This window comes from Scyliorhinus canicula, chromosome 7 (genome assembly GCF_902713615.1).
Source record: "Scyliorhinus canicula chromosome 7, sScyCan1.1, whole genome shotgun sequence".
NCBI classification, from domain to species: domain Eukaryota; kingdom Metazoa; phylum Chordata; class Chondrichthyes; order Carcharhiniformes; family Scyliorhinidae; genus Scyliorhinus; species Scyliorhinus canicula.
Genome location: NC_052152.1, coordinates 160,809,653 through 160,827,405, shown reverse-complemented (window position 1 = coordinate 160,827,405; position 17,753 = coordinate 160,809,653). Strand labels below are relative to the sequence as shown.

The following is a 17,753-nucleotide window of genomic DNA, read 5'->3' as shown; positions in this document are numbered from 1 at the left end:
GGCTGACCTTGATTAAATTACATTTTTTAATCAGCTACAATTTTATTCGCATACACAACCTTCTTAAATAAACTCAGGGCCGATAGGAGAAAAAAGCAGCACTTACGTCTGCAAATAAAAAAAACAGGATTTATTTTTTTTAAATGCCTGAAGCTAGTTCACATATGGATTTTAATTTTCATGATTAATCACGAAGGCTAATTTCGTCTCATAGCACATATTATATTTTTCAGTCAGCTTCGCATGTCTCCAATCCATAACCACAACATTTAGACTTTGCCAGGTTGGAAGGTCTCCCTGCAAGTACATTTTGGGGCAGGTTTGGATAATCGTCCATGTTGTGGCTGGCCGAGCTGCTATCCCACCAGAGAGCATGAGAACACCGCAGAATCCGGGGGAGGAGGTTGCACTTCGCTGCTGTGTGGAAACTTGCTCTGCTCAGTTGACAGGCGAAGAGGCTCGTCAATTTTAGGGTTTGTGAATGACTCAGTGACATGCCCTCCCCGGCAGCAACATTTCACAGGCTTTAATCGTCTGCTGAAAGTTGCGAAATTCAACAATCTGATTCACTGTTTCCACTTTTAAAAACTCGCGTAAAACCCAAGACAGCCAGGCTCCCACAACGTCTGATGAAGGTAAATACAATGTTAAGGGCGAAAAAAAAAATGTATCCACAAATGTGAGTAGCACACAAAGTCACAAAAGGCGAGGGCCGGAATAGAATTTGTGGCGGTGATGATTTTTTTTAAAAAAGGGAATACACAAATACTTGATAGAAATTCCATCCTGGAAATAAACCCATTCGGTATTGTCCAAAAGTGTGTTTCTTGGGGAGTCCCTTTTCATTGCGACCGACACAAGCAGTACTTCCGCTAAACCCGCACTGGCTTCCCCGTGTAAAAAAAAATCAATTCCCATTTCCTCAATGGTGGGGGCAGAGAGAGAGCGAGGCCATTCCCCGGCAAAGCTTCAGATAAACTGATTGTATTCAATGAGCCTCCACCACCACCTTCATCTCAAAACAGGTCCAATTACCCCAGCACTGGGCCTGAGAAATGTGACATGTAGCTGAGTCTGCCCCATTGCAGCACCTCCCCAAACACACACACACACACATCACCTCGGGAGACCCAGAAATATACAAACAAAAATACAGAGAAATACAAGAGGGGTGGGAATAAACTTGACACTCACCTAATCCGGGCGCTACATAAATGAAGTAGAGGAATGATGATGACAAGGAGAAGAGGAATAACAAAGCAAACACTGAGCGGTTCGGGATGCGTAAAACTCTCATATTATGCTTGGGAATAAATGTGGGGAAATCTTGCAGACGCCCCCCCTTCCCCGTTAGAGAGGGGAGAGAAAATAAAACCCCCGCAGGCTGATGGCGAGGAGGGGAGGGACGTCAAAGAGCAAGAGATTGGATTCCAGCGAGGGGAGAGAGCGTCCGCGCCGACACACCAGCAGAAAGGAGACTGCTCTCTCCGCACTCATGAATAAGGAGGAATCCGCCTTTAAACTGAGGGGAATGCAGATCTTGCTCTCTCTTTTTTTTTTGTGAACTTCCGGCTGGGAGAGTTGGGACCGCCCTCTGCTTTTCTGAAAGGAAAAGGAGGAATTGTGAGTTTCGAACGTGGTAATGGATTTCCTGTTCCACAACAATATTTACTCGATTTTAGACACACACGGTTGTCCTTTTTCCCCCCAACCCCTCCCTCCTATCTCCCGTGGTGAAATTGCAGCCCCCTGTTTATTTGTCAAGGTTAAGGGCGCAGCAATCGCCCTTCCTCATTCACATTCGGACAATATTGCAACCCCAGCATTTTATTTTAAGTAAGCTATCCGCGCCACAGCAGCTTTTGGCCGTGTTTGATGGCTGTAAGATTTTACTTCTCTTCTCCCCTCCCACCACCCCCCGATCTCACTGGGTTGCTCGGTGCCAGGAGCTGGGTGTTTTTTGGAATTTTATGACAGAATTCCGCTGCCAGAGTCTCCAGCAACAAAACATTCCTTTCCTCAAAGCCCGGGTGTGGTTCTTCAGATTTCATGCGTCAAAGCCGAAGTGTAATGACACTCCATAACGTGATTCCCTCCTGATAGTGATTCACAACTCCACTCAAAGGCCCTGGCACAAACTTTCAGCTTGCCTCACACTACAGTGAAGCCAAGATGGGAACAGACTGTTTGGCAAGGGAAAGTATTTTTTGAACAACAGCCATGACTTCATAGTTACACCGTCCATGAGTGTGTCCCCTGTTGTGACTTCACTTGGTCTACGCCTAAGTTTTTTTTAAAGGATTTCTACTTGTTGGTCTCCCAAGACCATAGCTGAAAGCACATTAAACCAGAAATAGGAGCGGGTCGGTAGCATAGTGGTAGCTCAGCGCCAGGGTCCCAGATTCGATTCCCGCCTGGGTCACTGTCTGCGGAGTCTGCACGTTCTCCCCATGTCTCCGTGGGTTTCCTCTGCTGCTCCGGTTTCCTTCCACAAGTCCCAAAAGACGTGCTTGTTAGGTGAATTGGACATTCTGAATTCTCCCTCTGGGTACCCGAACAGGCGCTGGATTGTGGCGACCAGGAGCTTTCACAGTAACTTCATTGCAGTGTTAGACCATAAGACCATAAGACATAGGAGTGGAAGTAAGGCCATTCGGCCCATCGAGTCCACTCCGCCATTCAATCATGGCTGATGGGCATTTCAACTCCACCTCCCAGCATTCTACCCATAGCCCTTAATTCCTCGCGACATCAAGAATTTATCTATCTCTGCCTTGAAGCCATTTAGCGTCCCGGCCTCCACTGCACTCTGCGGCAATGAATTCCACAGGCCCACCACTCTCTGGCTGAAGAAATGTCTCCGCATTTCTGTTTTGAATTTACCCCCTCTAATTCTAAGGCTGTGCCCACGGGTCCTCGACTCCTCGCCTAACGGAAACAGTTTCTTTGCGTCCATCCTTTCTAAGCCATGTATTATCTTGTAAGTTTCTATTAGATCTCCCCTTAACCTTCTGAACTCCAATGAATACAATCCCAGGAACGCCAGCCGTTCCTCATATGCTAGACCCGCCATTCCAGGGATCATCCGTGTGAATCTCCGCTGGACACGCTCCAGTGCCAGTATGTCCTTCCTGAGATGTGGGGCCCAAAACTGGACACAGTGCTCCAAATGGGGCCTAACCAGAGCCTTATAAAGGCTCAGTAGCACATCGCTGCTTTTATATTCCAACCCTCTTGAGATAAATGACAACATAGCATTCGCTTTCTTAATCACGGATTCAACCTGCATGTTTACCTTTAGGGAATCCTCGACTAGCACTCCCAGATCCCTTTGTACTTTGGCATTATGAATTTTCTCACCGTTTAGAAAGTAGTCTATGCTTGGATTCTTTTTTCCAAAGTGCAAGACCTCACATTTTCTCACGTTGAAATGCATCAGCCATTTCCTGCACCACTCTCCCAAACTGTCTAGATCCTTCTGCAGCCTCCCCACTTCCTCAGCACTACCTGCCTGACCACCTAACTTCGTATCATCAGCAAACTTCGCTAGAATGCCCCCAGTCCCTTCATCCAGATCATTAATATATATGGTGAACAGCTGCGGCCCCAACACTGAACCCTGTGGGACACCGCTGGTCACCGGCTGCCATTCCGAAAAAGAACCTTTTATCCCAACTCTCTGCCTTCTGTCAGACAGCCAATCCTCAACCCATGCCAGTAGCTCACCTCGAACACCATGGGCCCTCACCTTACTCAGCAGCCTCCTGTGTGGCACCTTATCAAAGGCCTTTTGGAAATCCAGATAGACCACATCCACTGGGTTTCCCTGGTCTAACCTACTTGTCACCTCCTCAAAGAATTCTAACAGGTTCGTCAGGCACGACCTCCCCTTACTAAATCCATGTTGACTTGTTCTAATCCGACCCTGCTCTTCCAAGAAATTAGAAATCTCATCCTTAACGATCGATTCTAGAATTTTACCAACAACCGAGGTTAGGCTAATTGGCCTATAATTTTCCATCTTTTGTCTTGATCCTTTCTTGAACAAGGGGGTTACAACAGCGATCTTCCAATCGTCCGGGACTTTCCCTGACTCCAGTGATTTTTGAAAGATCTCAACCAACGCTTCCGCTATTTCTTCAGCCACCTCCCTCAGAACTCTAGGATGTAGCCCATCGGGGCCAGGAGATTTGTCAATTTTAAGACCTTTTAGCTTTTTTAGCACCATCTCTTTTGTAATGGCAACCATACTCAACTCAGCCCCCTGACCCTTTATAATTTTTGGGATATTACTAACGTCTTCCACTGTGAAGACAGACGCAAAGTACTTATTAAGTTCTCCAGCCATTTCCTCATCTCCCATCACTAGCCTTCCAGAATCAGTTTGAATTGGCCCAATGTCTACTTTGGCCTGACGTTTGTTTCTTATGTATTGAAAGAAACTTTTACTATCATTTCTTATATTACTGGCTAGCCTGCCTTCATATTTGATCCTCTCCTTCCTTATTTGTCTCTTTGTTAACCTCTGTTTGTTTTTGTAGCCTTCCCAATCTTCTGATTTCCCGGTGCTTTTGGCCACTTTATAGGATCTCTCTTTTTCTTTGATACATTTCCTGACCTCCTTTGTCAGCCATGGCTGTCTAATCCCTCCCTGGATAATCTTTCTTTTCTTGGGGATGAACCTCTGTACAGTGTCCTCAATTATGCATACAAACTCCTGCCATTTTTGCTCTACTGTCTTCCCTGCTAGGGTCTGCTTCCAGTTGATTTTCACCAGTTCCTCTCTCATGCCCTCGTAATTACCTTTATTTAACTGTAACACCATTACATCCGATTTTGCCTTCTCTCTTTCAAACTGCAGACTGAACTCAACCATATTATGATCGCTGCTTCCTAAGTATTCCCTTACTTTAAGATCTTTAATAAAGTCTGGTTCATTACATAGCACTAGGTCCAGAATAGCCTGCTCCCTTGTGGGCTCCATGACAAGCTGTTCCAAAAAGCCATCTTGTAAGCATTCCATGAATTCCTTTTCTTTGGATCCACTGGCTACATTATTTACCCAATCCACCTGCATATTGAAGTCCCCCATGATCACTGTGACCTTGCCTTTCTGACATGCCTTTTCTATTTCCCGGTACATGTTGCGCCCCTGGTCCTGACCACTGTTAGGCGGTCTGTACATAACTCCCATTATGGTTTTTTTGCCTTTGTGGTTCCTCAATTCTACCTACTTGTGACAATAATAAAGATTATTATTATAAAAGTGCACCGAGCAACAGTCCACAAATGCCTGCCACGGCTGTTTCCCTTTCCCCTCACTCAGGACAATGTTTTAATTTTGATCAGCACCTGTGCATTAAAATAAGGACAGGAACGATTACATCAGCGAAGGGGGCAACAAAAAGGAGCTCATGAAAAATGCCACCCCTGCTCCAGAACGTTGGAAACAGCAAAGGGCCCACCCAGCGCACAGCAACCCCGAATTGGCCAGTGCAGTGCGATGTCCGGTGCACCCAGCTCCGGGAAACTGGGAATCAGCAACTCCCTTGAGGAGTGGGAAGATACTGCTGACAGAGTAGGACAGCCCAAACATCCCCGCTGGCATGGCTCCACGGATGTCTCATGGGAAGAACAACCCTATCACAGGGAAGACCAAGGTGGCTTTCTCAGCCTATCATAGACAATTGGTGAGCGACACAGTTTCAATGGGTTAAAAGATTGCCTCCATTAACATGTGTCACGTTAAGTCTACCATGTGATAAGTTTCCACATTGGGATGCCTTTAAAAGGTCAAAGCTGACATGTTTCTGTAGAAGTGTAGAATACTGCAACTCAGCACCTACAGGCAATGGTCGTCATGACGATTCCACGGGCCACAGATCGGGTCAAGAGGAAATTATACCCATTCCTCTCGTCTTGGTGATATGCTGTTGGGAAGCAACTTGGCCATCTCTGAAATTAAGAAGGTGGTAGGCAGTCTTCCTGTCATGGAAGATGTCCAAAAGCGCTCCAAGCCAGTTAAATCAGCATGTATACCCAACTCGAACAGCGAGTGGCTGGCCGTCCTTCAGCTCCCACCACTGCTGCCAATATCCAAATCAATCTAGGTGGGTGTTTTCAACCGCATCATCAAGGTGACTGGACTATCCAGCAGCGCCAACAACAACCTGGATAACACAACCAGACACCTAATGGAAACAGCAAGGCCAAAGGGTCCATGTGCTCCAGGATAGACTTCCTGGTTGTGTCCGGAGAGTTAATCATAGAATTTACAGTGCAAATCATAGAATTGACACTGCAGAAGGAGGCCATTCGGGCCATCAAGTCTGCACCCACCCTTACAAAGAGCCCCCTACTCAAGCCCACATATTTACCTTATCCCCCATTTAACCTTTTTGGACACTAAGGGCAATTTAGCATGGCCAATCCACGTAACCCACACATCTTTGGACTGTGGGAGGAAACCGGAGCACCCGGAGGAAACCTATGCAGACTCCGCACAGACAGTGACCCAGCCGGGAATCGAACCTGGGATCCTGGAGCTGTGAAGCAACTGTGCTAACTACTATGCTACCATGCTGCCCCATTAGGTTAACTGTCAGGTCCACTGATATCAAACCAATGTTTTCCACTGTCTTCTACTGAATGACAGGCACCTACAGGAAAATCAGAAGTTTGGCTGGGGGAGATGGAAGCAGAGCCTGGAACTGTTGACTGCAGAAAACATTACAAAAATGCACAAGAGAGCTCTGTAATCAGGAGCTTGAAGGAAGGAGATGGCTCAGTAATGTCATCACAGTCTGACTTGCCAAATATCAGTAAATTCTTCAATGCCGGGCTATACAATGTGAAGCCCAAACTCAGAATGGTTTCCCAGGGTCCGTCCTGTCTCCTATCATGGACATCTTAGGCAATAGTATGTGGGAGAGTCTAACCCTAGATGAACTGACGAAGGTTGTTAGGTCCTTTGAGATTTAAAAAAACCCTGAATATGGCCAGAGGCCAATTGGACTCTGAAGTAGTTCAGTCAAGACCTTTTGGAAGTGTATGAGAGTATACCTCTGACCGGTGGCATGTAAGAATCCATGAGGAATGGCATTGTCACCTCATCTACAAGCCGTAGGGACAGAGGGAGAAAATCAACAATTGGTGGCCCATCTCGTTGCTTAATTTGGACTACAATATTCTGTCAAAAGACCATCGGCTCTCGGGCTAAATCTACTCAAGATCCAATGATCCACCCTGATCAGACCTGCAACGTACACAGCAGCCAAATCTCTTAAAGCCTTCTGCTACTCAGACAAATACTAATCAGAGAAATGATAACCAATGTCCAGGACAGGGCGATGGGTACCTGCCTCATAAGCTAAGACCAGGAGAAGGTCTTTGATATTATATCAAACATCTACATGATAGATGCTCCCTCCAAAATGGGATCTGGGAGTGAGTTTGCAATTGGTCCAACTGCCCTACAGAACATTTCAGGTTCAGTTTCAATCAACAATTGGGTTCGGAAAGCTTTTCATTCAAATCTGGAGTTAAACTGGGGTGTCCTCTCACCTGTCTTAACCATGTGTTTTATCAAACCTGTTACCAGGTCCGGTGGGAAGTATACAGGCATAAGAGGGGGGGGGGGGACAATCTCAAACAGCGGAGGCACTCAGGTCAAACCCTGTACATGGATGACATGGCCATCTTCTGCTCGGATCCGCTGTCATTGATCTTACTGATGAGAATCTGCAGCCAGTTTGAATTGGCTTCACAGAATACCTGCAACTAGAGAACATAACTGGAAAGCGCAAATAACCATGGTTAAAGATCGTGTGGGGGCAACATTCCCTCACCATTGCAGGTAAGATTCTGGTCATCAGATGCAAAGAACACATGATATTGTTCTACATAGCACAGGTCTAGCCCATACCCTACTCCTCAGCTGAGCTTTATCTGGAGATTGAAAATGGCCAATGTACAAATCTCTGGACAAGTCGGGATGTGGGGGTGTTGCATCAGGTTATGCGTTTGTCCTTAGTACGCAAACATCAAGTGTCACTATGTGTTTGTCCAATCCCTGGTGTTGCAAAGATTGGGTCTTGCCAAGTTCCCACAGAGTACTTCAGTCAATTGGACCATGATATACCCACTTGTCCCTCGTCAAAAGGTTTGTGTGGAAAAACACTTTTGACCCCGAATGCATCAGGCAATGGTCTGTAAGTAACATCCTCAAGGCCCTGGGGGAAATGGTGGATGTTGTCAGATTGTTCCCTGAGCAGACTGTCAAAATTATTTGGCAGGACATCTCATCACTGAAACCTTTAAACTAACTCCAAGGCATATTTTAGCTGGTGGTGAGAAGGGTCCTACCTGTTAGATCCTTCCTGCATGCAAGAGTCTCACCACCTCTGCAGTGAGGAAGAGACTGTCATCTATCCCTGGAATGCCCCTTTTCAAAGAAGCTCTAGAAAGAGATGCAGGTTTTATTTTGTCACAATTCATCTCAAACATTTCTGTAAAGCACTGTGGGCTGTACTTATGGATGTGCACCAAGATAAACATGAACTGCTGCTGCAGGACCAACAACTCGGTGAGTGATGCTCTAAGGTCTTTGAGAAACTTGCTGATCCAGTGCAAAGAGCTGTCAATGATTGAGTCTTTCAGACTTTCAGGTACTACTGAGCTGTAGGGCGAGATTCTCCACAAATGCAGAGAATCGTAAAGGCTGCCGTGGGACAGGCCGTGACCCACGGCAGCCTTCACGGCCACTTCCGGGGCCGATTCTCCCCCCCGGGCGGGGCTAGGAGCACGGCCACATGCGTCACGGTGGCGCGGCCTTGACGACGGTCGTCAAGGCCGCACGTCAAGCGTCACGGCAGCTGACGCGGCCGATGACGTCAGCCGCGCATGCGCCGTTGGCGTCTTTCTCCTCAGCCTCACGGCAAGACGTGGCGGCTTGATCTTGCTGGGCGGCGGAGGGGAAAGAGTGCGTCTGTTTTGGACGCTGACCCGACGATCGGCGGGCACCGATCGCGGGCCTGTCCCCTCCCGAGCACAGTCGTGGTGCTCCCGTGCCAATCGGGCCTCTAGATGCCCCAAACGGGCGTCTGGCGCCCGTTTCACGACGGCAACGAGCAGGTGTGTTTGCTGCCGTGTTGAAACGGACGTGAAGGCCCGGCCGCTCGGCCTCGGAGAATCGCCGCTCGCCGTAAAAAACGGCGAGCGGCGATTCGTGGCGTGGTGGGGGCGGGGGGAATAGCGGGAGGGCATGAGAAATGTCGGGAGGCCCTCCCGCTATTCTCCCACCTGGCGTGGGGGGCGGAGAATCGCGCCCGTAGTACCTCAGCCAGTACAACATGCTGAGGGCCACACCAAAGTTTGAGGTAGCCACCAGAAATGATCAATGGGGAATGCCACTGTCTAAAGCTCTTCTGCTGCTGTATACCGATGGGTTGGAAACTGTAAATCCCACTCATGCTGTATGTTCGCATGATGTGAATATTGTGAATATAATCTGTAATTTTAAGTGTAGTGAGGTACCCCAGAGTGCCACTTACTGCATGGAAAGAAATTATCTGTTTCATACTTTACATCATGTTAAATCTGAACGATTATGTAGTGTACCTTTACGTTTTTATAGAGTATTCATTTGGGGGAAAAAACCAATGCACTAAAAAATTAAAGGTTTTCAACACAACAAAACTGAAGCAGCAAGATCATACCCTCTGTGATACTCTGTTTTACTTCAACAATAAAATTCATCTGATTTAAAGTTTAAAATTCCAGTAACACTAGAAGATGGACTGGATAGAATATCCGTCCATGCTTCACCCTTCCACAGGGCTGCCAAATATGCACCTCTTCTCTCGCATACTATGTATAGAAATTCTCAAATAACCCACCTGACAAACAGTAGCACAGCATTTAAAGGAGCTAAATACAGAGCTACACATGCACATTCCAAAGAGCTAGTTGGAGACCCCATATACAAAATACTTGACCACTACTTATAAAGTGGGCAGAGAACTAAAACTTCCAAACTTAAAATTTCACTTGTGGGCAGTGTTGTTCCAGGTGTGGCCTATATGTAACTCCAGGCACACGCCAATGTGGTTAAATCTTAACAGTCCCCCAAAATGGCCCCCTCGATGTTGCAAACAGCTATGCAAAAATGTAATTGAGAAAAACATAACAGACCACAAGGCATCAGCCTAGGCACCAGACATGACAACGGTACTCCGAGCCCAATATAGGCTGCAAAGTCCTCTTCACTAATAACTGGGGATGTGTGTCAAAACTGGAAGAAGTGCTGAGGGCAGCAAGGGCAAAAGATGTACTATGGGTGGAGAATTTGAATGTCCATCACCAAGAGCGGCTCAATAGCACCAATGTAAATGAGATTGGCTGAGTCTTGCAGGATACAGTTGCCAGACTGGGCTTGTAGTAGATGGTGAGAGATCCAATCTATCTGTTGCAGATGCATGTGACTGCGACAATATTGGTAATAATGGCAACTGGACGGTGGCGCAGTGGTTAGTGCTGCTGCCTCAAGGCGCCGAGGTCCCAGGTTTGATCCCGGCTCTGGGTCACTGTCCGTGTGGAGTTTGAACATTCTCCCCGTGTTTGCATGGGTTTCGCCCCCACAACCCAAAAAGATGTGCAAGATAGGTGAATTGCCCATGCAAAATTGCCCCTTAATTGGAAAAAATTAATTGGGTGCTCTAAATTTTTTTTTAAATAATGGCAACTGCACAACCAACTGTTATGATCCCAGCTGATGTTCCGACCAGACAAGTCAGATCCCAAGGTGGAAACCAGCTTGATAGATCCTGGGTGGGATTCTCTCTCCTGCTGCACCTGTTTTTTGGTGTGGTGCGCCCCCGCCAGCAGTAGGATCCTCCATCCCGGCAGCTGGCCAATGGGGTACTCCCACGCTGTCGGAAATCCATGGGCGTGAGGGTGCCGCCAATGAAGCAGAGGATCCCGCCAATGGGGGAATCCAACCCCCTATCTTTTATTTTATGTTTGGTAACGTGGAGGAGGCTACTGAACAGAGTCACAGAAGTCAACTGATGAATTTTTTCTTTCCAATTACGGGGCAATTTAGCGTGGCCAATCCAACTACCCTACACATCTTTGGGTTGTGGGAATGAAACCCATGCAGACACAGGGAGAATGTGCAAACTCCACATGAACAGTGACCCAGGGCCAGGATGGTCCGTAGGCAGCTGTGCTAACCAGTGAGCAACTGTGCCGGCCAGTTGATGAACGTTCAACAAAATAATGAAACATTTATTAAACAAGAAAAGATGAATTACATTACAATATTCCTTCACCCAAAACTGTACCTTTACAGATATATACGGATTCTTAAGGATAACACAAGTTACAAAATCTATTTTATATTCTCGTGTTCACAGTAAGTATACAGTCCACATAAACCAATAGGTGAACTGCGGTCAGACACACCACACCAAAGCAACTTCCACGGATTTCTCATCAGCTCCCCCCGAGGCACTTGTCACACTGTGAGAAAACTGGTTCACAGAAGTTCCATCTTTTAACTTTGCTAAGGCTCAAATGTCCTATCTAATACATGTAGTGGGTCAAGGACAAGTATTGCCCAGGCCTACAAACGTACAGCAATAGCATAATTCCCCATTCCCACAACAAAATGGGAAATCATGAGGTTCTTGGATATGCGTGGCCTCTAATGTAAGTTGGTCTCAAACGTCAGCTCAGTAGCTGACAGACCTCCTGTGTAATTTGGACTGAGAAATGCCAGGCAACTTTTGAAATAGTTGAGTCAGTGCTTGCAGCTCCAAACCTTAACCAAGCAGTTGAAGTAACCATCGATGTGGGTGACATTGGGTTATGGGATTGCTGTCCTCCAGGACGATGAATCCGGGATAGACAGACCAATGGGTACTTCTCCAAAAAACTAATCAAGCATCACAAAAGGAAACCCTTGGTTTATTACAGGCTCTCAAACATTGCGATACCTGTCCAAAATGGATTCCAAGGGAACATTGTCTATAATGACCGCAACCCGTTAAACTTACATTTTTCCACAAAGGTTAAGACACCAAATGTCAGGTTATTCTGTTGGAGCTTATGGTAACAACCATACCAGCTAAAAATCATCCACATTGCTGGGAAATCAAATGTGATTGCAGACACCCTGCCCAGAACCGAGAGATCCAGTTAGAATGGAAAATATTGGCCAAGGATAGGAAAACAAATGTGTGTATGTGTTTTTGTTGTTTTCTGTTTAATTTTTTTTCTCCTTTTGTAATGAATGAGAATTAATCTCTTTAAGTCATTATGTGGGGGAAGTATGATGACAACAGATCATGCCCTAAATTACTTTCTAAAAATATATATTTTTATCAACAAATTTTCCAATATAAGATCTTTACATCCATATATATACACACAAGTTGACAATATTTCAATCCTTCCACCCCACCCACTAACCCAAAAAATAAACAACAGCCAATCCCTTATAGCCCCCCATCAACCATAACATCTGACAGAGACCAACTCCCTGAAACAGGAAATAAATGGCTGCCACCTCAGGTAGAAACTTTCAGTCAACCCTCTCATTACATACTTGATTTTTTCCAAGTACAAAATCTCCGTTAGGTTGCTTAATCGTGTGGCAGCACAGGGCGGGGCCAAAGACTTCCAACCAAACAAAAGTCGTCTTCAGGCTACTAAGGAAGCGAAGGCTAGAGCATCCGCCTTCACCCCTGTCTGCAACTCCGGTAAGTCTGAGATCCCAAAAATAGCCATCAAAGGGCAGGTTCCAAATCAATCCCAAGAATTCTTAACACGGTGCTGAAGAAGGAGACCCAGAAGCTCACGAGTTTTGTACAGGACCACAACATGTGTGTGTGATTCGTCAGGTTCCGAGAGCCCTGCTCGCACCTGTCCTCTATGTCGGCAAAAAAAATAATAAACTCGTGCTTGAGCCAAATATGCCCGATGAACCACCTTGAATTGAATCAGCCGAAGTCTATAGAGAGCCTCGCTCCACACCCTTCCCTCACACTCCAGGCACAACTCCTCCCATATCCTTTTAATGTCGTCCAACAGGGCCTGCTCTGTTGAACAACCTCCGAGAGACCTCTGTCCATCAACGAGGGCAAGGGGGTCGAAGGGAAGGAAGCAACCTCTGAACACATATGGTCTCTCACCGGGTAGTACCTCTCGGGATCTTATACTTCTCCAGCCACTCCTCAAACTAGTAAAATTACCACCAACAAACATGTCACCAAACCTCTCTAACCCTTCCTCCCTCCGTGCTCTGAAGGGCGAATACAATACTGCCGGCACAAAACGGTGGTTTCCAGAAAGTAGGGCCAGCAGAGACATACCACCCAGTTTAAAGTGCTGTCTGAACTGTCCTCATATTTTCAAGGTAGCTACCATTGGCAGTCCATTTCATTGGAGAAAATAGAAGTGGAACCATAGCCAACACTGGTGCCTTTCCGTAATTCCTCTCCATATGCCCCCACATGGACTCGCTCGCTCTATAATAGGGATTTTCAAACTCAGAGTCGCGACCCTCAGGTGGGTCACGGAGTGATCGGCCATGGCTTTCCTGTTCACGGTAAAAAGTGCTCAACGGTCATGGCCAGCTTTTAAGAATGCCAGCCACGGACAGTCCCCGATTGGCTGAGGCGTTTGAGGACCGGGCGGTGCAAGGCTGGGCTGTGTGCTGAGGAAGGACTGATGAGCAGCCAGGTGGGCACGCAAAACTAACTCCAGCTTGGAGCTCTGCTCTGGGGCTTGCCCTCTGCGCACTCCTTGGTTCGTCCCATGCCACCGATCGGTAGTATGTGACTTGCAACTCCGTCATCAAGCTGCTCAACGGCCAGCACAGCGTCTGCTTGCGCGCTCATGATGTGAAATATGGGCCGGGAAGTGATCAGCATTCTGTGACTGGGGTTGCTGTATCTGACGACAGTAACAGCTACTGGACAGTGAGAGGGAAGCCAGGCCAGGTTTGTCAGCCAGGAATACAGGTCAAATGAGGCCATTCAATAGAGTTGACGCATAACAATACTGGAAGAAATTTATACACAATCATCACTTTGTGTTGCCACTTTCTGGAAACTAGGAAATAAGTGCTTTTCGTGAGAAATGAGAAGCAGATGACTTGAATGGATAGGTTAATGCAGGGGAACCAGTACGAAATATTGGGACATTGTGTGTGTTTGACAAGTTACTTCATCTCGTCTAAAGTCATAGTTTGTAAAGCAAACCATGATTGCACTTTTTTCTATATTTGTTTAAATTTCTAAAGAAATGAGAATATATTTAAAACAAAAGTTGTGTGTAAATGTAAGGATGTACATGTTCAACTAAATTGCTTTACCTTTCACTAGTAAAAAGACAGAAACTTGGAAAAATCAGGCATTGGAAATAAAGTTTCAAAGTAAAAAAAGAAGAATGCCTGCTTTGGGTGCAAAATCACAGAGGAGTAATTACTCAATTTTGTAGCTGCATATAAGCAACAATAGGACTGTGTGAAGGACTGAAGATGGGTTAGTGTATAGTAAGGAAGAGAGGCACAGAGACACAAACAGGTCAGCATCTCACAACTGAATCTACTGGAATCTGCGGGGGAGAGTGCTCAGGAGAGTCCATGGCAGCACAAAGTTGCACCAGCACTAGAGTGTTAGCTCTGTATAGAGCTTCAGGGCCTCTGGTGGACAACCCATTAAGAAGAAATTGAAATCAGGAACAAAGCAGTGTAAAGATGATTTCTTGAGGTTTGGCTTTCTTAATTGTGCCGATGAAAATCAGGATGCAAAGTCCATGTGTGTTATACGCAGGGAAGTACCAAATGAAAGTTTAAAACCCTCAAAACTTGAAAGGGATTTGAAGACTAAGCATGGTGACTTTGAGGACAACCTCTTGATTCTTTTCAAAGAATGTGGTGAGAACTTAAATTGTCAGTTGAAGTCCTTAGCAGAAATGTAACATTGAATCCCAAAGCAAGTGTGATCATGAGAACCAAGCAGGCTCACCTGTCACATTAAAGGTAAGCGATAATGGTGTTGCACAAAGATCAACCAGCATCGGTCATGAAGGTCAGCCAGCATGGATCCCGAAGGTTAGCCTGTTAGTAAAAGTGGGTCCCGGTAAAAAACAGTTTAAAAAACACTGTTCTATACCTTTCCAATGTTCGGCACCAAATAGTAATATAACAGGTTGGACAACGTTAGGCCCCGTGACCCCTATCCCATTGCAAAAATACCTGCTAGAATCTACCTTTTTAGTAAAGAAACCCTACAGACCCTTGGGATTCTGCCTGCTCAAATAAAAGATGAGATCATCTTATTGACCGTAAATAAGGATTTCAAAAAGAACATTGGAAAGCACTAAATCAAAATTAGAAATCTTGGGTGGATAGTCATTTTGACCGACTGGACTCTCCCTGCCAAAGTCAACGGGAGGTTATCCTGCCTCTTTCGGTCCTCCTTCACCACTTTAATCAGGTCCCCAAAGTTTAACTTCTGTAGAGAGGTCCACTCATGGGTCACCCGGACTTCTCAATAATGAAAACTGGACCCAGTCAAGCGAAAAGACAACTTCCCCAGGCCGGCTCTCCTCCCTGGGAGATTTACCGAAAAGCATTCGCTTTAACCAGGTTCAATTTATAGCCCAAAAAGGAGCCAAATCTCTCAAGCAGCTTCATTATCTCCTCTGCATGGAGAGAGGGTCCTTTACACACAGCAACAGATAATCCGCATATAATGACACCCTATACTCTCTCACCCCTCTCTTTATCCCCCTCCACTTCATAGATGAACTTAATGCTATGGCCAGAGGCTCAATTGCCATGGCAAACAATAGTGGGGACAATGGACACCCCTATCTCGTGCCTCTGAGTATTTTGAATTTAAAGTGCTTGTGTGGACGTTCGCAGTGGGGGCCCTGTACAAAAGCCGGATCCAAGATATAAATCTAGGCACAAAGCCAAACCTCCCCAAAACCTCAAACAAATATCCCCACTCCACCATATCAAATGCCTTCTCCACATCCAATGAAATAATCACTTCTATTTCAGGGGGTGGTGAGAGGGACAAACTACATTAAGCAGCCTCCAAATATTGGCCGACAACTTAGAACAGCGAACAGTACAGCACAGAACAGGCCCTTCGGCCCTCAATGTTGTGCCGAGCAATGATCACCCTACTCAAACCCACGTATCCACCCTATACCCGTAACCCAACAACCCCCCCCCCTTAACCTTACTTTTTTTTTAGGACACTACGGGCAATTTAGCATGGCCAATCCACCTAACCCGCACATCTTTGGACTGTGGGAGGAAACCGGAGCACCCGGAGGAAACCCACGCACACACGGGGAGGACGTGCAGACTCCACACAGACAGTGTCTTCCCATAACAAACCCCGTCTACTCCTCTGATATGACCCCAAGGAGGTCGGGTTCCGTGCGCTTAGCCAAGACGTTCGGCAACAGCTTTGAATCTGCGTTCAATAATGAAATGGGGTGGTATGATCCACACTCTTTCAGGTCTGCATTCTTCTTTAATATCAAGGAGATAGAGTTCAATCCCAGCCCCAGGTCACTGTCCGTGTGGAGGTTTGCACATTCTCCTTGTGTCTGCGTGGGTCTCACCCCCGCAATCCAAAGATGTGGATTTGCCATGCTAAAATTGTCCCTGAATTGGAAAGATGATAAAAAAGGAGATTGTCACCTGCACCAATGTGGTCGGCAACAGAGACAGAGAATCCTCGAACATTCCAAGCAGCACTGGGACCAGCTACCCGGAAAAACTTTTATGAAATTCAATCGGAAACCTGTCCGGTCCCTTCCCTGCCTGTCTCAAACTCATACCCTCCATTACCTCCTCCAAAGCCAGATGAGCCTCTAATTGTTCTCTTTACTCCTGTTCTACCACCGGAAGATCAAAATGTCAAAACAGAGGACCCATCCTTTAGGGGCTCCGATTCATGAAGGTTCCTATTAAATGCCTTGAAAGTCTCATTAACCTTGGCTGGGACAGAGACCAATCCACCCACCCACGTCCCTGACCTGTGCAATTGCCCGAGATGCCAGTTGTCACTTCAACCTGTGCACCAAGAAGTCCTTTTCCCTATGCTCATGCAAAGCCCCTCTCGAACATCGCAACACGTGCACCGCTCTATCTGTTGAGAGCAGCCCAAACTCCATCTGTAGCTTCTTCCTACCGGCCAGCAATTCAGGTGTCTGAACGAGTATTGACGGTCCACCTCCAAGATGGCGTCCGCCAACCTCTGCCTCTCCCCCTTTCACTCTTCTCCTTCTACGCATTGAAAGAAATGCTCTCCCCTCTAACAACCACCTTCAAAGCCTCCCACAACGTGGAAGGAGAAATCTCACTCCTATTAAATCTCAAATACTCCTTAATGCCAGCGGAGATCCTCTGGCAAAAGCTCTTATCTGCCAGGAGTGAAGCATCAAACCTCCAGGAGGGGGCACTGAGTGGGAACCAACCCAACCACAACATCCACATAATGCAGAGCATGATCAGAAAGCATTATCCCCGAGTACCCCGGCTCTACCCCGGCAGCAGGGACCTACCTGCCACAAAAAATCAATCCTGGAATAGACCTGGTGGACTTGAGAAAAAAATAAAAAATCCTTCTCCCCAGGGTGTAGAAATCGCCATGGATCGTCTCCCCCCATCTGCTCCAGGAACGTCAATAGTGCCTTCGCCATCCCACAAGGCCTCAACACCT

At 46.6% G+C, this 17,753-nt stretch overlaps 1 protein-coding gene across 2 annotated transcripts in view; it reads right to left on the bottom strand.

The window, feature by feature from the left end:
* Positions 1–1,553, bottom strand: part of LOC119969489 (beta-1,4-galactosyltransferase 5-like) — a 121,453-nt gene extending 119,900 nt beyond the window's left edge. For both annotated transcript variants that reach the window (XM_038803171.1, XM_038803172.1), the window contains exon 1: positions 1,195–1,553. In XM_038803171.1, coding sequence (XP_038659099.1) covers positions 1,195–1,297 — 103 coding nt within the window. In that variant the 5' untranslated portion in view covers positions 1,298–1,553. The remainder of the gene's footprint in view (positions 1–1,194) is intronic.
* Between the last annotated feature and the right edge of the window lie 16,200 nt (positions 1,554–17,753).